The 15,331-nt window shown below is 57.2% G+C and overlaps 1 protein-coding gene across 1 annotated transcript; it reads left to right on the plus strand.

Moving 5' to 3' along the window:
- Positions 1-477: 477 nt before the first annotated feature.
- Positions 478-13,625, plus strand: GINS2 (GINS complex subunit 2). The gene is made up of 5 exons (XM_082711645.1): positions 478-675; positions 1,172-1,286; positions 9,482-9,581; positions 12,726-12,852; positions 13,315-13,625. Exons 1-5 carry the CDS (start codon positions 586-588, stop codon positions 13,438-13,440), a joined length of 558 nt encoding a protein of 185 aa, XP_082567771.1. The 5' UTR covers positions 478-585; the 3' UTR covers positions 13,441-13,625.
- The last annotated feature ends 1,706 nt before the right edge of the window (positions 13,626-15,331 follow it).

Below are 15,331 nucleotides of genomic sequence, written 5' to 3' on the forward strand. Positions count from 1 at the left end.
TGTAGGGAGGCGCAGAAGATGGCCAGGTGAAGGCAAGCAAGGCCTCCGCGGCCCTGACCTAAGCATGAATGCATTGACTCGTGGCCCGGTGCAGGACCCAGTGCCCACGTGCCCCGGACTGCACCCCCAGCCTGACTCCGTGGAGGCGCCCGGGACGGGGTAAGGGGCACGCAAGGGTGGAGACAGGGCCAGCCCCGCGGACAGCGCCAGGTGCACCGCGCGGTGCCCCGCCCACGAGAGGAGCGCGGCGGGGGCGGGGCCGGGCCGCGGGAGGGGCGGGGCCGGGCCTGTCCTGAGGAGGACGGAGCGCCGACGCTATGGGGCGTGGTCTGCTCGGCCTCGTTGACGTTCGCCAATCCGTGCGCTAGAAGAGGCCATGGTCCCCGCCTCCCGCCGCCACGGGGAGAGCGTCGCGTTGCTATTGGCTGGCCTAGGCGCCGGCCTGTTGCTATAGGCTTCTTCCGCCGGGCGGGGGGCGGGCCGGCACGTTGGCGGGAAAGCTGCGGCGGCGGTGCCGACCCTCACGCCGCGGCTAGTGGGGGGCGGCCGGCGGCGACGGGTCCCGGGCGGGTCGCTGTGGCCGGCATGGACGCGGCGGAGGTGGAGTTTCTGGCCGAGAAGGAGCTGGTCACCGTCATCCCCAACTTCAGCCTAGACAAGATCTACCTCATCGGGGTGAGGGCAGGCCCGGACATTTGCCTCGGGCCGCCGCGCGCGGGGAGGCGGTCGTGGGGTGCGGGGCGTCCGCGGACCCCCGCCCGGCCTCTGACCCGCCGACCTCTGACCCGGGGGGAGTCCCTGACGGGGGGGGGCAGAGCGGGCGCGGGGGGGCTGGGGGCGACCCCGGGGGGGGCTCCGGGGGGTCAGAGCGGCCGCGGAGCACGGGGTGGGGGCGGGGCGCGAGCCGGGGGCGGCGACGCCGCGGGGGCGGACGCGGGGCGGACCCGGTGGCCGCGTCCCCGGGTTCTCGGGGCGGGAAACCGGGCCCAGGTGGGCCGGCCGGGTGTGCGGGGAGGCGGCTCGGGTCGGGAGCGCGGGCTCGCGGCGGCCTCCCGGGGCCTGCGCCCGCCGCCGGACTGTGTTTTCCGTCGGGTCCAGCTGGCGCGGCGCCTGCCCCCGGTGGGCGTGTGGTCGCGTGCGGTCTCACCCGGCCTGGGTTTCCGTTCCGCAGGGGGAGCTGGGGCCCTTCCACCCGGGCTTACCGGTGCGAGTGCCGCTGTGGCTGGCCATGACCCTGAAGCAGAGGCAGAAGTGTCGGCTGCTGCCGCCCGAGTGGATGGACGTGGGTGAGGACCCGGCTGGGGCGGGCGCGCGGCCGCCTCCCCGGGGGCGCGAGCCGGGCCTTTGGCGCCCCGCGTCCGCCGCTGGTCGGCTGGGGGGTCAGCCGCTGGTAGGCTGGGGGTCAGCCGCTGGTCCGCTGGGGGTCAGCCGCTGGTGGGCTGGGGGTCAGCCGCTGGTCCGCTGGGGGTCAGCCGCTGGTGGGCTGGGGGTCAGCCGCTGGTCCGCTGGGGGTCAGCCGCTGGTCCGCTGGGGGTCAGCCGCTGGTCCGCTGGGGGTCAGCCGCTGGTCCGCTGGGGGTCAGCCGCTGGTGGGCTGGGGGTCAGCCGCTGGTCCGCTGGGGGTCAGCCGCTGGTGGGCTGGGGGTCAGCCGCTGGTCCGCTGGGGGTCAGCCGCTGGTGGGCTGGGGGTCAGCCGCTGGTCCGCTGAGGGTCAGCCGCTGGTGGGTTGGGGGTCAGCCGCTGGTCCGCTGGGGGTCAGCCGCTGGTCCGCTGGGGGTCAGCCGCTGGTGGGTTGGGGGGTCAGCCGCTGGTCCGCTGGGGGTCAGGGGCGGCTGGAGCATCGCCTCTTAGTCTGTGCACCGCGGTGACGAATGTCGTGTCGGCTTCAGGCGTCCACACCAAATGTCGCGCAGATTTTGGTTTTAAGATATTCCAGCTTGCTTTAAAATCAGGAATATTGGGGCGCCTAGGCCGCTCGGTGGGTTAAGCGTCTGCCCTCTGGGCTCACGGTCGGGGCCTGGGAGGAGTCCCACGTTGGGCTCTCTGCGCTGCGGAGAGCCGGCCTTTCCTTCTTCCTGCTCTTGCGTGCTCGCTCGCTCTCAAATAAAAACCTTTTTTTTTTAAGATTTTAGTTGAAAGACGGAGCAAGCAAGAGAGCACAAGCTGGAGGAGGGGCAGAGGGACAGGGAGCCCCATGCGGGGTTCAATCCTAGGACCCTGGGATCATGACCTGAGACGAAGGCAGACGCCTGAGCCACCCAGGTGCCCCAAATAAAAATTAGAAAAAAATAAATAAAAAAATAAATAAAATTAAGTGCATGTGGGGCTCCTGGCTGGCCCAGTGGGTTAAGTATCTGCCTTTGGCTCAGGTCATGACCCCAGGGTCCTGGGTTTGAACCCACAAGGTTGGGGGGGGGTCCTTGCTCAGTAGGGAGCCTGCTTCTCCCTCCCCCTCCGCCTCCTGGTCTTGCTTTCTCTCTCTCGGTCAAATAAATAAATAACATCTTAAAAATTAAAATAAAAGTAAAATTAAAAATAGTGTAGGACTTTGAAGAAGCATATATTTTTTTAACATTTAAAAATAATTATATTGGGCTGCCTGTCTGCCTCAGGACAGCACACAACCCTGGTCCTTAGGGTCGTGAGTGACCTCGGGGTTGTAAGTTTGAGCCCCATGTGTAGCATGTGAAGGAGCAGAGTCTCCCACAGTGGACAGAACACATGAAAGCAAGGCATCGTCCAAACAAGGGAATAGTATTCAGCCATGTGAAGAAATGACGTCCTGCTCGGGCTGCAGTTGAAGCAACTTAGGACACATGCTAAGTGGAAAAAAAGAAAAGGCATGAAGATCACTTACAACCCTGAATATACTAAGAACTATTGAATTGTACTTTTTTTTTAAGATTGATTTATTTTAGAGGGAGCAAGAGCTGGGAGGACAGAGAACCTAAAGCGGAGACTCAGCAATGAGCCTGATGCAGGGCTCTGTCCCATGACCTTGAGATCATGACCTGAGTCGACACCAGGAGTTGGATGCTTAATGGACCGTGCCTCTGAGGCACCCCTGAATTGTACAACTTATTTATTCTTAAAAAGTATTTTATTTATTTGACAGAGACACAGCGAGAGAGGGAACACAAGCAGGGGGAGTGGGAGAGGGAGAAGCAGGCTTCTGGCCGAGCAGGGAGCCTGATGGGCTGGATCCCAGGACCTGGGGATCATGACCCCAGCGGAAGGTGGATGCTTAAGGACTGAGCCCCCCAGGCGCCCCTGAATTGTACATTCTTAAATGAGTGAATGGTATGGTGCATTAATTAGGCATCAATAATAAAATGATGGGGGCACCTGGGTACCTGGGTAGCTCAGTTGGTTAAGTGTCTGTCTTTGGCTTAGGTCATGATCTCGGTCCTGGGATGGAGCCCTAAGGTAGACTCAGTGCTGACTGGGGAGTCTGCCGCTCCCTCTAACTCTGCCTCTCCCCGCCACTCCTGTGCACAAGGACTCTCTTAGATCTTTAAAATAGAAAATAATGTATCAGCAGTGCAGACAGACTTTATCCTGAGCCTTCACGATCTTCCTATCTCGGAGACGAAAGTGGCTCATTATAGCAAAGGAACATTGATTTTACTTGGAAGGGGCGGGGGGAATGTAGCATTTGAAAAGCCTCTGAGTGATTTTGATTATCCACTCCCAACTGGGAATCTGTTGGGGGTACCTCTTCCCTGGAAGCAATGTCATTTTGGGACCCCTGGGTGGCTGAGTTGGTTAAACGTCTGCCTTCACCCAGGTCATCATCTCGGGGTCCTATGATCGAGTCCTATATCGGGCTCCCTGCTCAGCGGGCAGCCTGCTTCTCCCCCTGCCTGCAGATCCCTCTACCTGTGCTTTCTCTCCCTTTCTCTCTTTTTATCTCTCTCTCTTGCTCTCTATTAAATAAATGAAATCTCTAAGGAAAAAAAAAAGCAGGGACACTATGAGCTAGGCCCTGAAATACAGTTTCAGAAGGACCGCCGGGCATTTTCACCTTCTGGTCCGAAAAGGGGTGGGCGGTGGCCCTTGCGCGTCTGTGGCAAAGGGAAGCTCCCGATCCTTTTGCTGAGGGGCTCTGGCAGAGCGCCCCGCCAGGTCTGGCTTTTCGCACGACATCTCCTTCTGGCCGTTTTGGCCCGTCCACGCTGAAGGTGATGGGGGTGAGAGCCTGTCTCCTCACAGGCCAGTCAGAAAAGTGGGGAGAGCGAGCCCGAGCTTTCTCACGGCCGGGGTCACACTGCGTGGGCAGTGCTGAAGCCTCACTGGCTGGTCTGTAGAGCGTGGCCGAGAGCCTGCCGCCCTCTGCTATGCCGGGAGAGGGGGTGGCTCTGCCTGCTCTGGTCCTGTGAATGGAGTCCCCTAGTAAATCTGTTTTTGTCTCTTGACTTCTGTTTTTTTTTTTTTGTCTGTTTGTTTCAAGATTTATTTATTTATTTGTCAGAGACAGATCACAAGGAGCCAGGGAGAGAGAGGGGGAAGCAGGCTCCCCGCTCAGCAGAGAGCCCGATGTGGGGCTCGATCCCAGGACCCTGGGCTCATGACCTGAGCCGAGGGCAGTTTTGTTTTGTTTTTAAGGATCTTACTTATTTGACAGCACAAGCAGGGGGAGCGACAGGGAGAGGGAGAGCAGACCCCGCTGCGCAAGGGAGCCCAACGTGGGGCTCCATCCCAGGACCCTGGGGTCATGGCTGGAGCTGAAGGCAGACACTTAACCGACTGAGCCACCCAGGCGTCCCTGGTTTGTTTTTGTATTTGTTTTTTTGAGATTTGTGGATTTGGGAGAGTGCGCCCTTGTGAGTGGGGGAAGGGCAGATGGAGAGCATCTCCAGGCAGACTCCCACTGAGCACGGAGCCCCCCCCACCCCCCATGACCCAGGGAGCATGACCTGAGCTGAAATCAGAATCGGGTGCTCAACACTGAGCCTCCCAGAAGCGGCGCTGGCACTGGCTTTGGGATCATTCCTGTGGCGACAGGGAGCGCTACACAATCTTCTGCTGCCCAGCGCCGTGTCACTTGCGGCCCCCCCCTTCCCCCCGCCGGGTCACCCGTTCTTCGGCCGCCGGCTATTTGACGGCTTCCCATTTCTGGCTGTGGCTAGTGAGGCTGTTGGGAACATTCCCGTCTAGGTCAGCTTGTGGACACTTGTTGCTTCTCTTGGATAAATACGCAGGGTCATAGGGCAGACCGTGCTTGGCTGTGTAAGGGCTGCCTCCCAGCCCTCCAGAGCTCTTGAGCTGTTCTGACCCCGCTGAGACTGGGGAGAGCTCCCGGTTGCACATCTGGCCAGCGCGGGTGACCTCAGTCTGCTGGATTCATCGCAGGCTCTGTTTCATGCTCTGACTTAGGTGCTAGGAAGGAACCTGCCAGCCGCGTGGAGAAGGTGTGTGTGGGGAGAGGGCAGCGGGCAGTTTCCAGGCGGCGAGTAGTGTGGCGGCTGCTGGAGGAGGGCTCCCGTGGTTGGAGTCTCGGTGTGGTTTTGTTTTTTGTTTTTTTAATTTTTTTTTTTAAGACTTTATTTATTTATTTGACAGAGATCACAGGTAGGCAGAGAGGCAGGCAGAGAGAGAGGAGGAAGCAGGCTCCCTGCTGAGCAGAGAGCCCGATGCGGGGCTTGGTCCAAGGACCCTGGGATCATGATCGGAGCCGAAGGCAGAGGCTTTAACCCACTGAGCCACCCAGCTGCCCCGTCTCGGGGTGTTTTGAAGGGAGAATCCACAGGATTTGCTGAAGGATGGACCATGGGATCTGAGAGGAGACTGAAGAGGGCAGGGTTGCTGGCCCGAACTGCGGAAAGACACAGAGTTGCTGCCTCCTGGGCGGGGGAGGCTGTAGGAGCATGAGGGCTGGGGAGGGACCAGAAGCTGGGGTTTGGCCCTGTCACCCCGGAGGTGCCTAGCTGATACCTGGGTGGAAGGGTCGTGGGCCGGAGTGTTTGGTCAGGAAGTCGGTGAAGGGGCTTACTTGGGGATATGCAAGTGTGAAGTCCTCACGAGTGCGTTGATGGTATTGAATTGAAGCGGGAGGACATGGGGTGGGATGTGGGTTTCGGCGGTAAAGCGGGCAGGGTCTGAGCTCTATACCGCAGTGCCGAACGCGGTCAGGACTGCCCAGAGGTATTCCAGGTGAGGACTCAGGGTGGCGTTCCAGAAATCAAGTGATAGATATCCTCCGAGAAGGAGTCATCTTTTTGAGGTCAAGGACGAATGGTTACGGTTGAGGAGAGATGGAACCACTGGGCGTGGCTGAGCAGAGGTCGTGGGCCCTGGCGTTGACCGGCATGGGTCGGGGGGAGGACAGGCACCCACGCGAGTGGTCGACGAAAGGAAGTTAACTTTTAAAAAAATGGGTTGGGGGCGCCTGGGTGGCTGCCGTCGTTGAGCATCTGCCTTCGGGTCATGGTCCTGGGGTCCTGGGATCGAGCCCTGCATTGAGCTCCCTGCTCAGCGCGAGGCCTGCGTCTCCCTCTCCCACTTGCCCTGCTTGTGTTCCCTCTCTCGCTGGGTCTCTGTCAAATAAATAAATACAATCTTAAAAAAATGATGGTTTGGTAGCTGGTGTTGGGAGTTTTTTTTTTTTTTAAGATTTTATTTTTTAGGGACACCTGGGTGGCTCAGTGGGTTGAGCGGCTGCCTGCGGCTTGGGTCATGGTCCTGGAGTCCTGGGATCGAGCCCCACATCAGGCTCCCTGCTGGCAGGCAGTCTGCTTCTCCCTCTGACCCTCCCCCTTCTCAGACTTTCTCTCTCTCTCTCTCTCTCGTTCTCTCTTTCTCTCTCAAATAAAAAACTTTAAAAAATTTTTATTTTTTAAATCTAAAAAATTTTTTATCTAAACTCAGTTAATTAACATAGTGTAGTGGTAGTTTCCGAGGTAGAGGTTGGTGTTCATCATCCTGTGGTGCTCATCCATCCCGTGGTCGCCCTGTTCGCCTGTCCCCACGCCCACCTCCTCTCCAGCAGCCCTCCGTTTGTTTCCTGTAGCTACGAGTCTCTTAACGGTTTGTCTCACCCTCTGATTTCGTCTTCCTTTACTCTCCCTTCCCCTATGATCCTCTGTTTTGTTTCTTAAATTCCACATATGAGTAAAATCATATTACCTTTGTCTTTCTCTGACATGTTTTACTTAGTAAGGTTTTATTTATTTATATTTATTTAAACAGGTTTTTTAAAGATTTTATTCACTCATTTGTCAGCACACAAGGAGGGGAAGCAGCAGGCTCCCCACTGAGCAAGGCCCCCCACCATGTGGGACTTGATACCAGGACCCTGGGATGATGACTTGAGGCAAACGCAGATGCTTAACCGACTGAGCCACCCAGGTGTCCCTTATTTATTTATTTATTTTAACGATTTTATTTATTGAGGGGCACCTGAGTGGCTCAGTTGTTGAGCATCTGCCTTCAGGTCAGGTCATGATCCTGGGGTCCTGGGATCGAGCCCCACATCAGGCTCCTGCTCAGTGGGAAGCCTGCTTCTCCCTCTCCCACTTTCCCTGCTTATGTTCCCTCTCTTGTGGTCTCTCTCTGTCAAGTAAGTGAATAAAATCTTTAAAAAAAATTTTGTTTATTGGGAAGGAGACAGCAGAGTGAGCGTGAGCTGGCGGGGAGGGGCAGTGGGAGAGGGAGAAACAGGCTGCCCACTGAGCAGAGAGCCTGATGCGGGGCTGGATCGCAGGACCCTGGGATCATGACCTGAGCCGAAGACAGGTGCTTAGCCAACTGACTCACCCAGGAGCCCATATTTATTTATTTTTATTTTTTTAAAGATTTTATTTATTTGAGAGACCAAGTGAGCAAAGGAGAGAGCACATGAAGCAGGGGCAGAGGGAGAGAAGACGATTCGCTGCTTATTGGGGATCCTGACTCGGGGCTGGATTCTAGGCCCCTGAGCTCATGACCTGAGCTGAAATCAAGAGTCAGGGGCTCAACCGACTGAACCAGGCGCCCCTAGGATTTTCTTCAGGTGGAAGATGTTGCAGGGAGCTGATGGGATGGTTAAGTAGTGAGGCACAACCAGCTTGAGTGGGAGACTGGGGTGGTGTTCTGTGCTGTTCGGAGAGGAGTTCCAGAACACACCCGGAGGGATGTCCATTGTGCACGGGGACAAGTGTGGAGGGGCGGTGTGCTGGCAGCTGGCAGGAGTGTGCAGGCTCTCAGAAGGGCATCAGGTAAGAGCGGGAGTGGGAATGGAGCAGGGCAGTAGATTGGGTTCGGCATGGCACCAAGGGCCCCTGAGGAGGGGCCCAGCGCTGAAAGCCTGCTCCCACCACCCCCAGCACAGTAGTGAGTGTGTCCCTCAGCTTCAGTGGCCAGTCCAGATCCAGGACTTTCTCAGACCTGTGAGACAAGGAGAGAGGGGACCCGCTGCTGGGTGGAATTGGGACTCCACTGCAGGATTCTAGATGCTGGGCTCAGGCCCTCTGTGATCCACATCTCACCCCCAGGCTTAGAGGGGCTGCGGTTTATGTCCTCTTGCTTCCCTCTGAACAAGGGTTCACCCCGGTGTATAAGTAAATTTCTCCAGTCACTGGTTACTTTCATCACCTTTTGTATCAAAGATAGAATGCTGTCTCTTTCCCCTAGAAAAGAACTTCTGACTCCGACACAGTTTCTCCAGTAATATATCCTGCAGGCCAGAGCAGCAACACAACTAGAATTTTTTTTTTTAAGATTTTATTTATTTATTGGACAGACAGAGATCCCAAGGAGGCAGAGAGGCAGGCAGAGAGAGAGGAGGAAGCAGGCTCCCTGCCGAGAAGAGAGCCCGATGTGGGGCTCGATCCCAGGACCCCGAGATCATGAGCTGAACTGAAGGCAGAGGCTTAACCTACTGAGCCACCCAGGCACACCAATGCCAACAAGAAATTACCAACTTCTATAAGAAAAACTTTTTTTTTTTTTTTAAAGATTTTATTTATTTATTGGACAGAGAGCACAAGCAGGCAGAGCGGCAGGCAGAGAGGGAGAACCGGGCTCCCTGCTCAGCAGGATTTGATCCCACGACCCTGAGATCATGACCCAAGCCGAAGGCAAACAGCTCACTAGCTGAGCCACCCAGGCGCCCTCCCAATAAGAGAAACTTTTGAGGAAATGGGCCCTGAATCATCGAGTGATATGTTATTCCAAAAAAGTGTTTTCTCCTGGGGGCGCCTGGGTGGCTCAGTGGGTTAAGCCTCTGACTTTGGCTCAGGTCATGGTCCCAGGGTCCTGGGCCTCTTCGGGCTCTCTGCTCAGCGGGGAGCCTGCTTCCTCCTCTCTCTCTGCCTGCCTCTCTGCCTACTTGGGATCTCTGTCTGTCCAATAAATAAAATCTTAAAAAAGAAAAAAGTAAAAAAAAAAGTTTTCTCTGTTTTTGTTAGTTGATCCAGCAGGTAATAGACACTTGGTAAATCTGGAAAGCTTCAACGAATATTTGGGTATGGTGATAGTAACATATGTACATTTCTCCATTTCAGAGAAGTTGGAGAAGATCAGGGAGCATGAACGACAGGAAGAAACCTTCACCCCCATGCCCAGCCCACACTACATGGAACTGACCAAGCTCCTGCTGAATCAGTAAGTGCAGAGCCGCGTGCGAGGCAGAGCTGCTGACACTCAGCCCTGACCCTGTCTCTCCTTCCTGTTCCATGCTGATCCAAGGTGAGGGCTGTCCCGACCCCCAGCTCCTGGGTCTGTACCGCAGGAGGCGCTCGCGCGCTCGCACCCTTTTGTCGGGGCTCTCCCATCTGTCCTTCCCTTCTCAGCCCTCCTGCTCCGAGGGGATTTCTCGCCGCTCAGTCGCTTGACCTTGGACACTAGTGAGTCTCTGTTCTCCTCTCTAACCTTCTTAACCGCAGCTCTGTTTCACGGGCGAGGCTTTACCCTCCGGTCTTCACTATGCACATGTGAGTTCTGGCACGTGTTTCACAGGAAAGGCCGGAGGCTCCCACTTGCTCCGAGCCCTGGCCGTGATGACAGCCCACGGTGGCAGCAGGTGCGGGGCAGCAGCGTCCTGCTTCCCCGTGTTCAGTTCGGCCTCCCCACTGGCTTTGATTCCTCCTCCACGTTGCAGCCAGAGTGGACTTTTATTTTTTTTATTTTTTTATTTATTTATTTTTTATTTTATTTTATTTTTTTTTTAAAGATTTTATTTATTTATTTGACAGAGAGAAATCACAAGTAGGCAGAGAGGCAGGCAGAGAGAGAGAAAGAGGAGGAAGCAGGCTCCCTGCTGAGCAGAGAGCCCGATGCGGGACTCGATCCCAGGACCCTGAGATCATGACCTGAGCCGAAGGCAGCGGCTTAACCACTGAGCCACCCAGGCGCCCCAGAGTGGACTTTTAAAGATGGGGCTGCCACGTGGCTCATCTGTTCCTCGGAGCCTGTGCAGGGTCATGGCCACGGTCCTCTTGGCGGCATGCGGGGCTCTGCCTAGCCGGACTCCCTCTGCCTTCCTCTGTGGCTCCAGTGGGCTTCCCCCTGCTGCTCTGGGTTCTGGGCCCACATCGGCCTCTTCCCCTTCCACATACCAGGGTCCTCCGCGCTTTCATACACCGTGTCCTCTGTCCAGTTTGCCCGTCTGTTGTCTGTTCGTCCTTTGGCTTTTCACAGGTTAAGGGTGCCTGTTCTCCTGGGAGCTCTGTAGCCCCCTGCGCCTTTTGTCACCAGTAATCTTCTAATCGCTAGTCGCCCCCCCCCCCCCGCCCCCAAGTTCTAAAGGGCATGGACCGGCACGCCTGGGCGGCTCAGTCGGTGAAGTGTCTGATTCTTGATTTTTGGCTCAAGTCATGGTCTCGGGCTTGTGCAGTTGAGCCCGTGTCAGCATCCACGCTGGGCACGAAGCCTGCGTGAGAGTCCGTGAGTCCCCGCTGTTAGACCATGCTGGGATGCGGCCCTAGTGCCTGACGCTGTCATTGAAGGGATCCCAGGCTCGGAGGACGGAGGATTCACCGCAGAAGACGACGCTGTGGGGAGAAGCGGGGACGCGTGGACGGGCACACACGTTCGGGCAAGCGGAGCGGTTGGGGTTGATGTAGGCCAGGTAGGGCGTTGGGAAGTTGAGGCCGTTGCTCTGAGGCTGCATGTTCTGGGGACGGTGGCTGGCTGGGGCGTGTCGTTTGACGAAGTGGAGAGCCTTCTGTGGCAGCGGGACTTGGAAGGGAAGACATGGCGGCAGAGGTGAGGGGCTTGTTCACTTTCAGTTTGGGGGTTCAGGATCTTAGGCGTGTAGTTCCTGTCGGAACTTTGGTTTTGTGATCCTTTTGCTCGTTTGGCCAAGGGACCCACTTTCGCCTTTGTCCTGCACGTCCGTTAACAAATCGACCGTCCTTTGTTCCTGAACATGCTGTTCAGAGTATCAGACCCAAATGGTTGGATCCTAAGTATAACCCGCTACATAGCTCCTAAGTCTAACCCGTCCTGTAGCTCGCAGCCCTGGACTCCCTGCTGCTCAGCACGCGCTGTTTTCAGCAGGGAGAGAGGCCGTTTCCGCTCTCCCAGCGTGCCCGGCAATGGGCCGTGTTAGCTTCTGCTTTCAGCTTGTGTTTTGTCTTTTCCTTCAAAGCTTAGTTGAAAATACGGCTCACAACAAGGGGCGCTGAACGGCTCAGTCCGCTGCGCGTCTGACTCTTGGTTTCAGCTCAGGTCTTGACCTCCGGGTTGTGAGTTCAAGCCCCACACTGGGTTCCACGCTGGGTGTGAGCCTCCTTCAAAACAAAACAAAAAACAGGAATGGCCTAGAAGGATCCAAAACGCAGCTCACCACAGGACGGCTGTCACACTGACCTTCGCTGACTCCTGTTCAGACTTTTACCCAGAATTTACTGGGTGGTGGGATGCTCGGTTATACTAATTTGCAGTTTATCCTGTGGTTTCTGTAAGTGGACTTGTGTTTCCTCTGCGGAGTGATGTGGTGCTTCCTTCAGAGTGCGCTGGAGGATAGAAATGCCCTGAATGCGGAGCACAGAGCCTGGCATGGAGCTGTCGTCTTCCCCCGGGGGGGCGGGGTAAGCCCTTGGGTCAATGACGTGGGAGCAGTGGCAGTCGCGACCTCCGAGCCAGCCCTTGGAGCAGGTTCCTTCAAGATGGAGATTCTGCAGCACAGAACACTCGGTCACCCTGGGAGGAGGATGTCCGACTCCGTGCTTGTCCTCTGAAGTCGGTGTCGCGGCCGCCGTGAGCCGCTTAACGTGAGCGCAGACGGCGGTGTGGATCGTGGTGGAGTTTTTTTTTTTTTAGGATTTTATTCATTTGAGAGAGCGAGATAGCCACAGACCTAGCAAGAGAGCACAAGTGTGGGGGAGAGGGAGATGCCGACTCCCTGCTGAGCAGGGAGCCCCGTGCAGGGCTTGGTCTTGGGACCGCCGGGCTCGGTCATGTCCCCCCGCCGAAGACAGCTGTCCTACCGATTGAGACACGCAGGCGTCCCCATGGCTGAGTTTTCTTGGCACCAAGCTTAACTGCTAAAATTTTTATATTTTAAAATTGAAAACAAAGGAACACACATTTTGCTTGTGTTTTCAAAAGTCCTGTCCACTTGGAGGGCTCCTGGCTGGCTCAGCCGGAGGCGGCCACGACCCCTGACCTTGGGGCTGCGAGTCTGGGCTCCACCTTTGCTGCGGGACCTGCCGACACCAGCACACAGGCCACTTCCCCCTGGTTGTCGCATTACTTTACCAAGTGCCCCCCCAGTGATCTGTCGCCCTGCTCTTGCTTCTGTAGCGCTTCGGACAATATCCCCAAAGCAGACGAGATCCGGACCCTGGTGAAGGACGTGTGGGACACTCGTATGGCCAAGCTGCGGGTGTCCGCCGACAGCTTCGTGAGGCAGCAGGAGGCACATGCCAAGGTAGGCGGGCGCAGGGCCTCCCGTGGCCGCTGGCCCTTCCCGCGTGCCCCCAAAGCCCGGGGCCGCCGGTGGGAGCCAGCAAGTGGTCCCCGCACCCCATCTGCTCGGACCGCTGCCAGAGGGATTCCTAGCTGTGCCCGGCCTACGTGACTAAACCAAAACCAAAACCCCGTTATTCATCGGCTACTCACTTTTATTCCGTAGATCGTACTTTTTTTTTTTTAAGATTATTTATTTATTTATTTGAGAGAGAGACAGAACATGAACAAGGAGAAGGTCAGAAGGAGAAGCAGACTTCCCGTGGAGCTGGGAGCCCGATGCGGGACTCGATCCCGGGACTCTGGGATCATGACCTGAGCCGAAGGCAGTTGTCCAATTAACTGGGCCACCCAGGCGTCCCCGTAGATCGTTCATTTTGTCAAATCAGACCCTCATCCTGGTTGGTCTTGTCTTGTGTTTCAGCTGGACAACCTGACCTTGATGGAGATCAACACGAGTGGGGCTTTCCTCACGCGAGCGCTCGATCACATGTACAAACTGCGCACGAACCTGCAGCCTGCTCAGGGCGCGCCGTCCCAGGACTTCTAGAGAAGGGCCCAGCCCGTGGCGAAGGCTGGTCGCTTGCGCCTGTGCGCCTGCCGGCCGGAGGCTTACCAGGCGCCGTGTGAGCGCGAGACCCGACTGAGGTACTGTGATCTCGGAGTTCTAGAATCCTTTCTGAATGTACGAAAAGCTGTCATGAAACAAGGAGTGGTTCATAACGTTGCTGGGAAGCAACAGGTTTGTGCTTGGTCCTTGAGACGGTCTCGTCCCAGCTCTGTCTGTGGGAGCCGCGTTCGTTTGCGGGGGAAGGAACGCAGCTTGGGCAAAACGAGTTACTTTCCCGGCAGAGCCTGCGGTCTCCTGCAAGGTGTCTTGTGGGGGAACAGTCCGTGACCTCGAGGGGTGTTTTCTGAGAGAGACCATGGGAGTGGCGAGGTGGCCCGGGGCTTTTTCCCCTTTTCTGATCCCGATCTCTTGGGCTACATTTGGACACCCCAGAGTTCGTTCACGCACAGGACGGCAGATGAGCGGCAGACGTCGACTGGGTTTGCCATGGGAGCCCCCAGAGACGGACCCCCCCAGACCCGGCGTGGCCGAGGGCAGGGAGCGAGTCCCGTGGCCGGAAGGGTCTGACTGACCACATGGGGATATGTGGCAGGAAGGGGTGCCCTTTAGACTGACACTGGGGGCGCCTCTCGTCCCTGGGCTGCTGGGGGTCAGGGTGTAGCGGATTTTTGTCAGGAGGAAAGGCGGGAACTCCCTGGCTGCTTCACGTACAGCCGCCAGCACGAGCAGCACCATAACTGGCCAGACGGGGAAGTTCACGACCAACTGGCCTCCTTCAGTGGAAACAGATGGTCACTGATGTTCCTCACCCCGGGAAGGCGACGCTGCCTTCTCTGAGAGAGAAATGCTGGGGAAACTAGCCGCAACGGACAAGACCACACCAGATGTCACCTTTGTATTTGGATTCAGAACCCATTTGCTGGTGGCAGGACGACTGGCAGGGCTCAGGGCTCCGGGCTCCTTGGGTTACGCAAAGGGAAAACCGACCCAAACACTGACACGCGAACTGCCTCTGTGAGGGGAGAGACCCTAGGAGAGCAGCACAAGGAACCCCAGGGAATGAAGGAGTCACGGGGACTGCAGGAGCCAAGGCTGGTGCTGGCGAACCGCTCGGGACTGGGAGACGGGGGCAAAGATCCCGCAGGGCCCCGAGCTGTAGGACCGCAGAGCTCTCCGGGTCGTATCAGCTAGAGAAAGGCCTGGGACCAGCGGTCCGGTTGTGTGAGGCCGGAGTCCAGCTGCTGGGGGGGGACGTCGGGCCCGTAGCGCGGCTCTTGAGGGATGGACAGGGAGACCTGACTGGAGGCAGCAGCGTCTCAACAGAGGGTCCGTTCCCAGGAGAAGCTCTTCTCAGTCGTAGTGGTTGGAATTGCCCTGGAAGTGACCTGACCTTGACAGCGGGAACAATTGTCTATTATAGAGTCCTAGAGGGACGGAAGCGCCGGTGGCCCGCTGGGTGTGTCAGAGGCACCGCCAAGCACGTTCTCCCTGTGGAGTGAGCGCACGGTCGCCTGAGCCTCGGGACAGCTTCTGGGTTTTGCCCTTCAGTGTTCAAAGCCCAGCTACCCTGTTCTGCAGACACGGTTTCTCCGTCCCAGATGGCCGGGCCGCGGTCCCTCCGGAAACGGCTCGGGTCGTTCTTTGAACACCGAAGGGCCAGACTCCAGCACACAGTCCCCGTCATATAAGAGGATGGTTCTAGAGGGTCGCTTTCCGATGGTGGGACTTGCCTTTCCACCTGGGGACTCTGCCAGAATGAAACCACATGGCACGGAGGAGGGTCCGGGGACCCTCGAGCTCCCCCCACCTGAAACCCTTGTGCTCCTGAAACCGGGCGAAGCCGCTGGCCAGCGGACCTCATGTCTGACGG

The sequence above is a fragment of the Mustela nivalis genome (genome assembly GCF_964662115.1).
Source record: "Mustela nivalis genome assembly, chromosome: 18".
Taxonomy (NCBI): domain Eukaryota; kingdom Metazoa; phylum Chordata; class Mammalia; order Carnivora; family Mustelidae; genus Mustela; species Mustela nivalis.

Bases quoted from the DNA above. Each gene is read 5' to 3' on its own strand.
- GINS2 (XM_082711645.1), top strand. From the start codon at position 586: ATGGACGCGGCGGAGGTGGAGTTTCTGGCCGAGAAGGAGCTGGTCACC. The intron at 1,287-9,481 runs GTGAGGACCCGG...TCTCCATTTCAG, and splicing joins GCCCGAGTGGATGGACGTGG to AGAAGTTGGAGAAGATCAGG. The intron at 12,853-13,314 runs GTAGGCGGGCGC...CTTGTGTTTCAG, and splicing joins AGCAGGAGGCACATGCCAAG to CTGGACAACCTGACCTTGAT.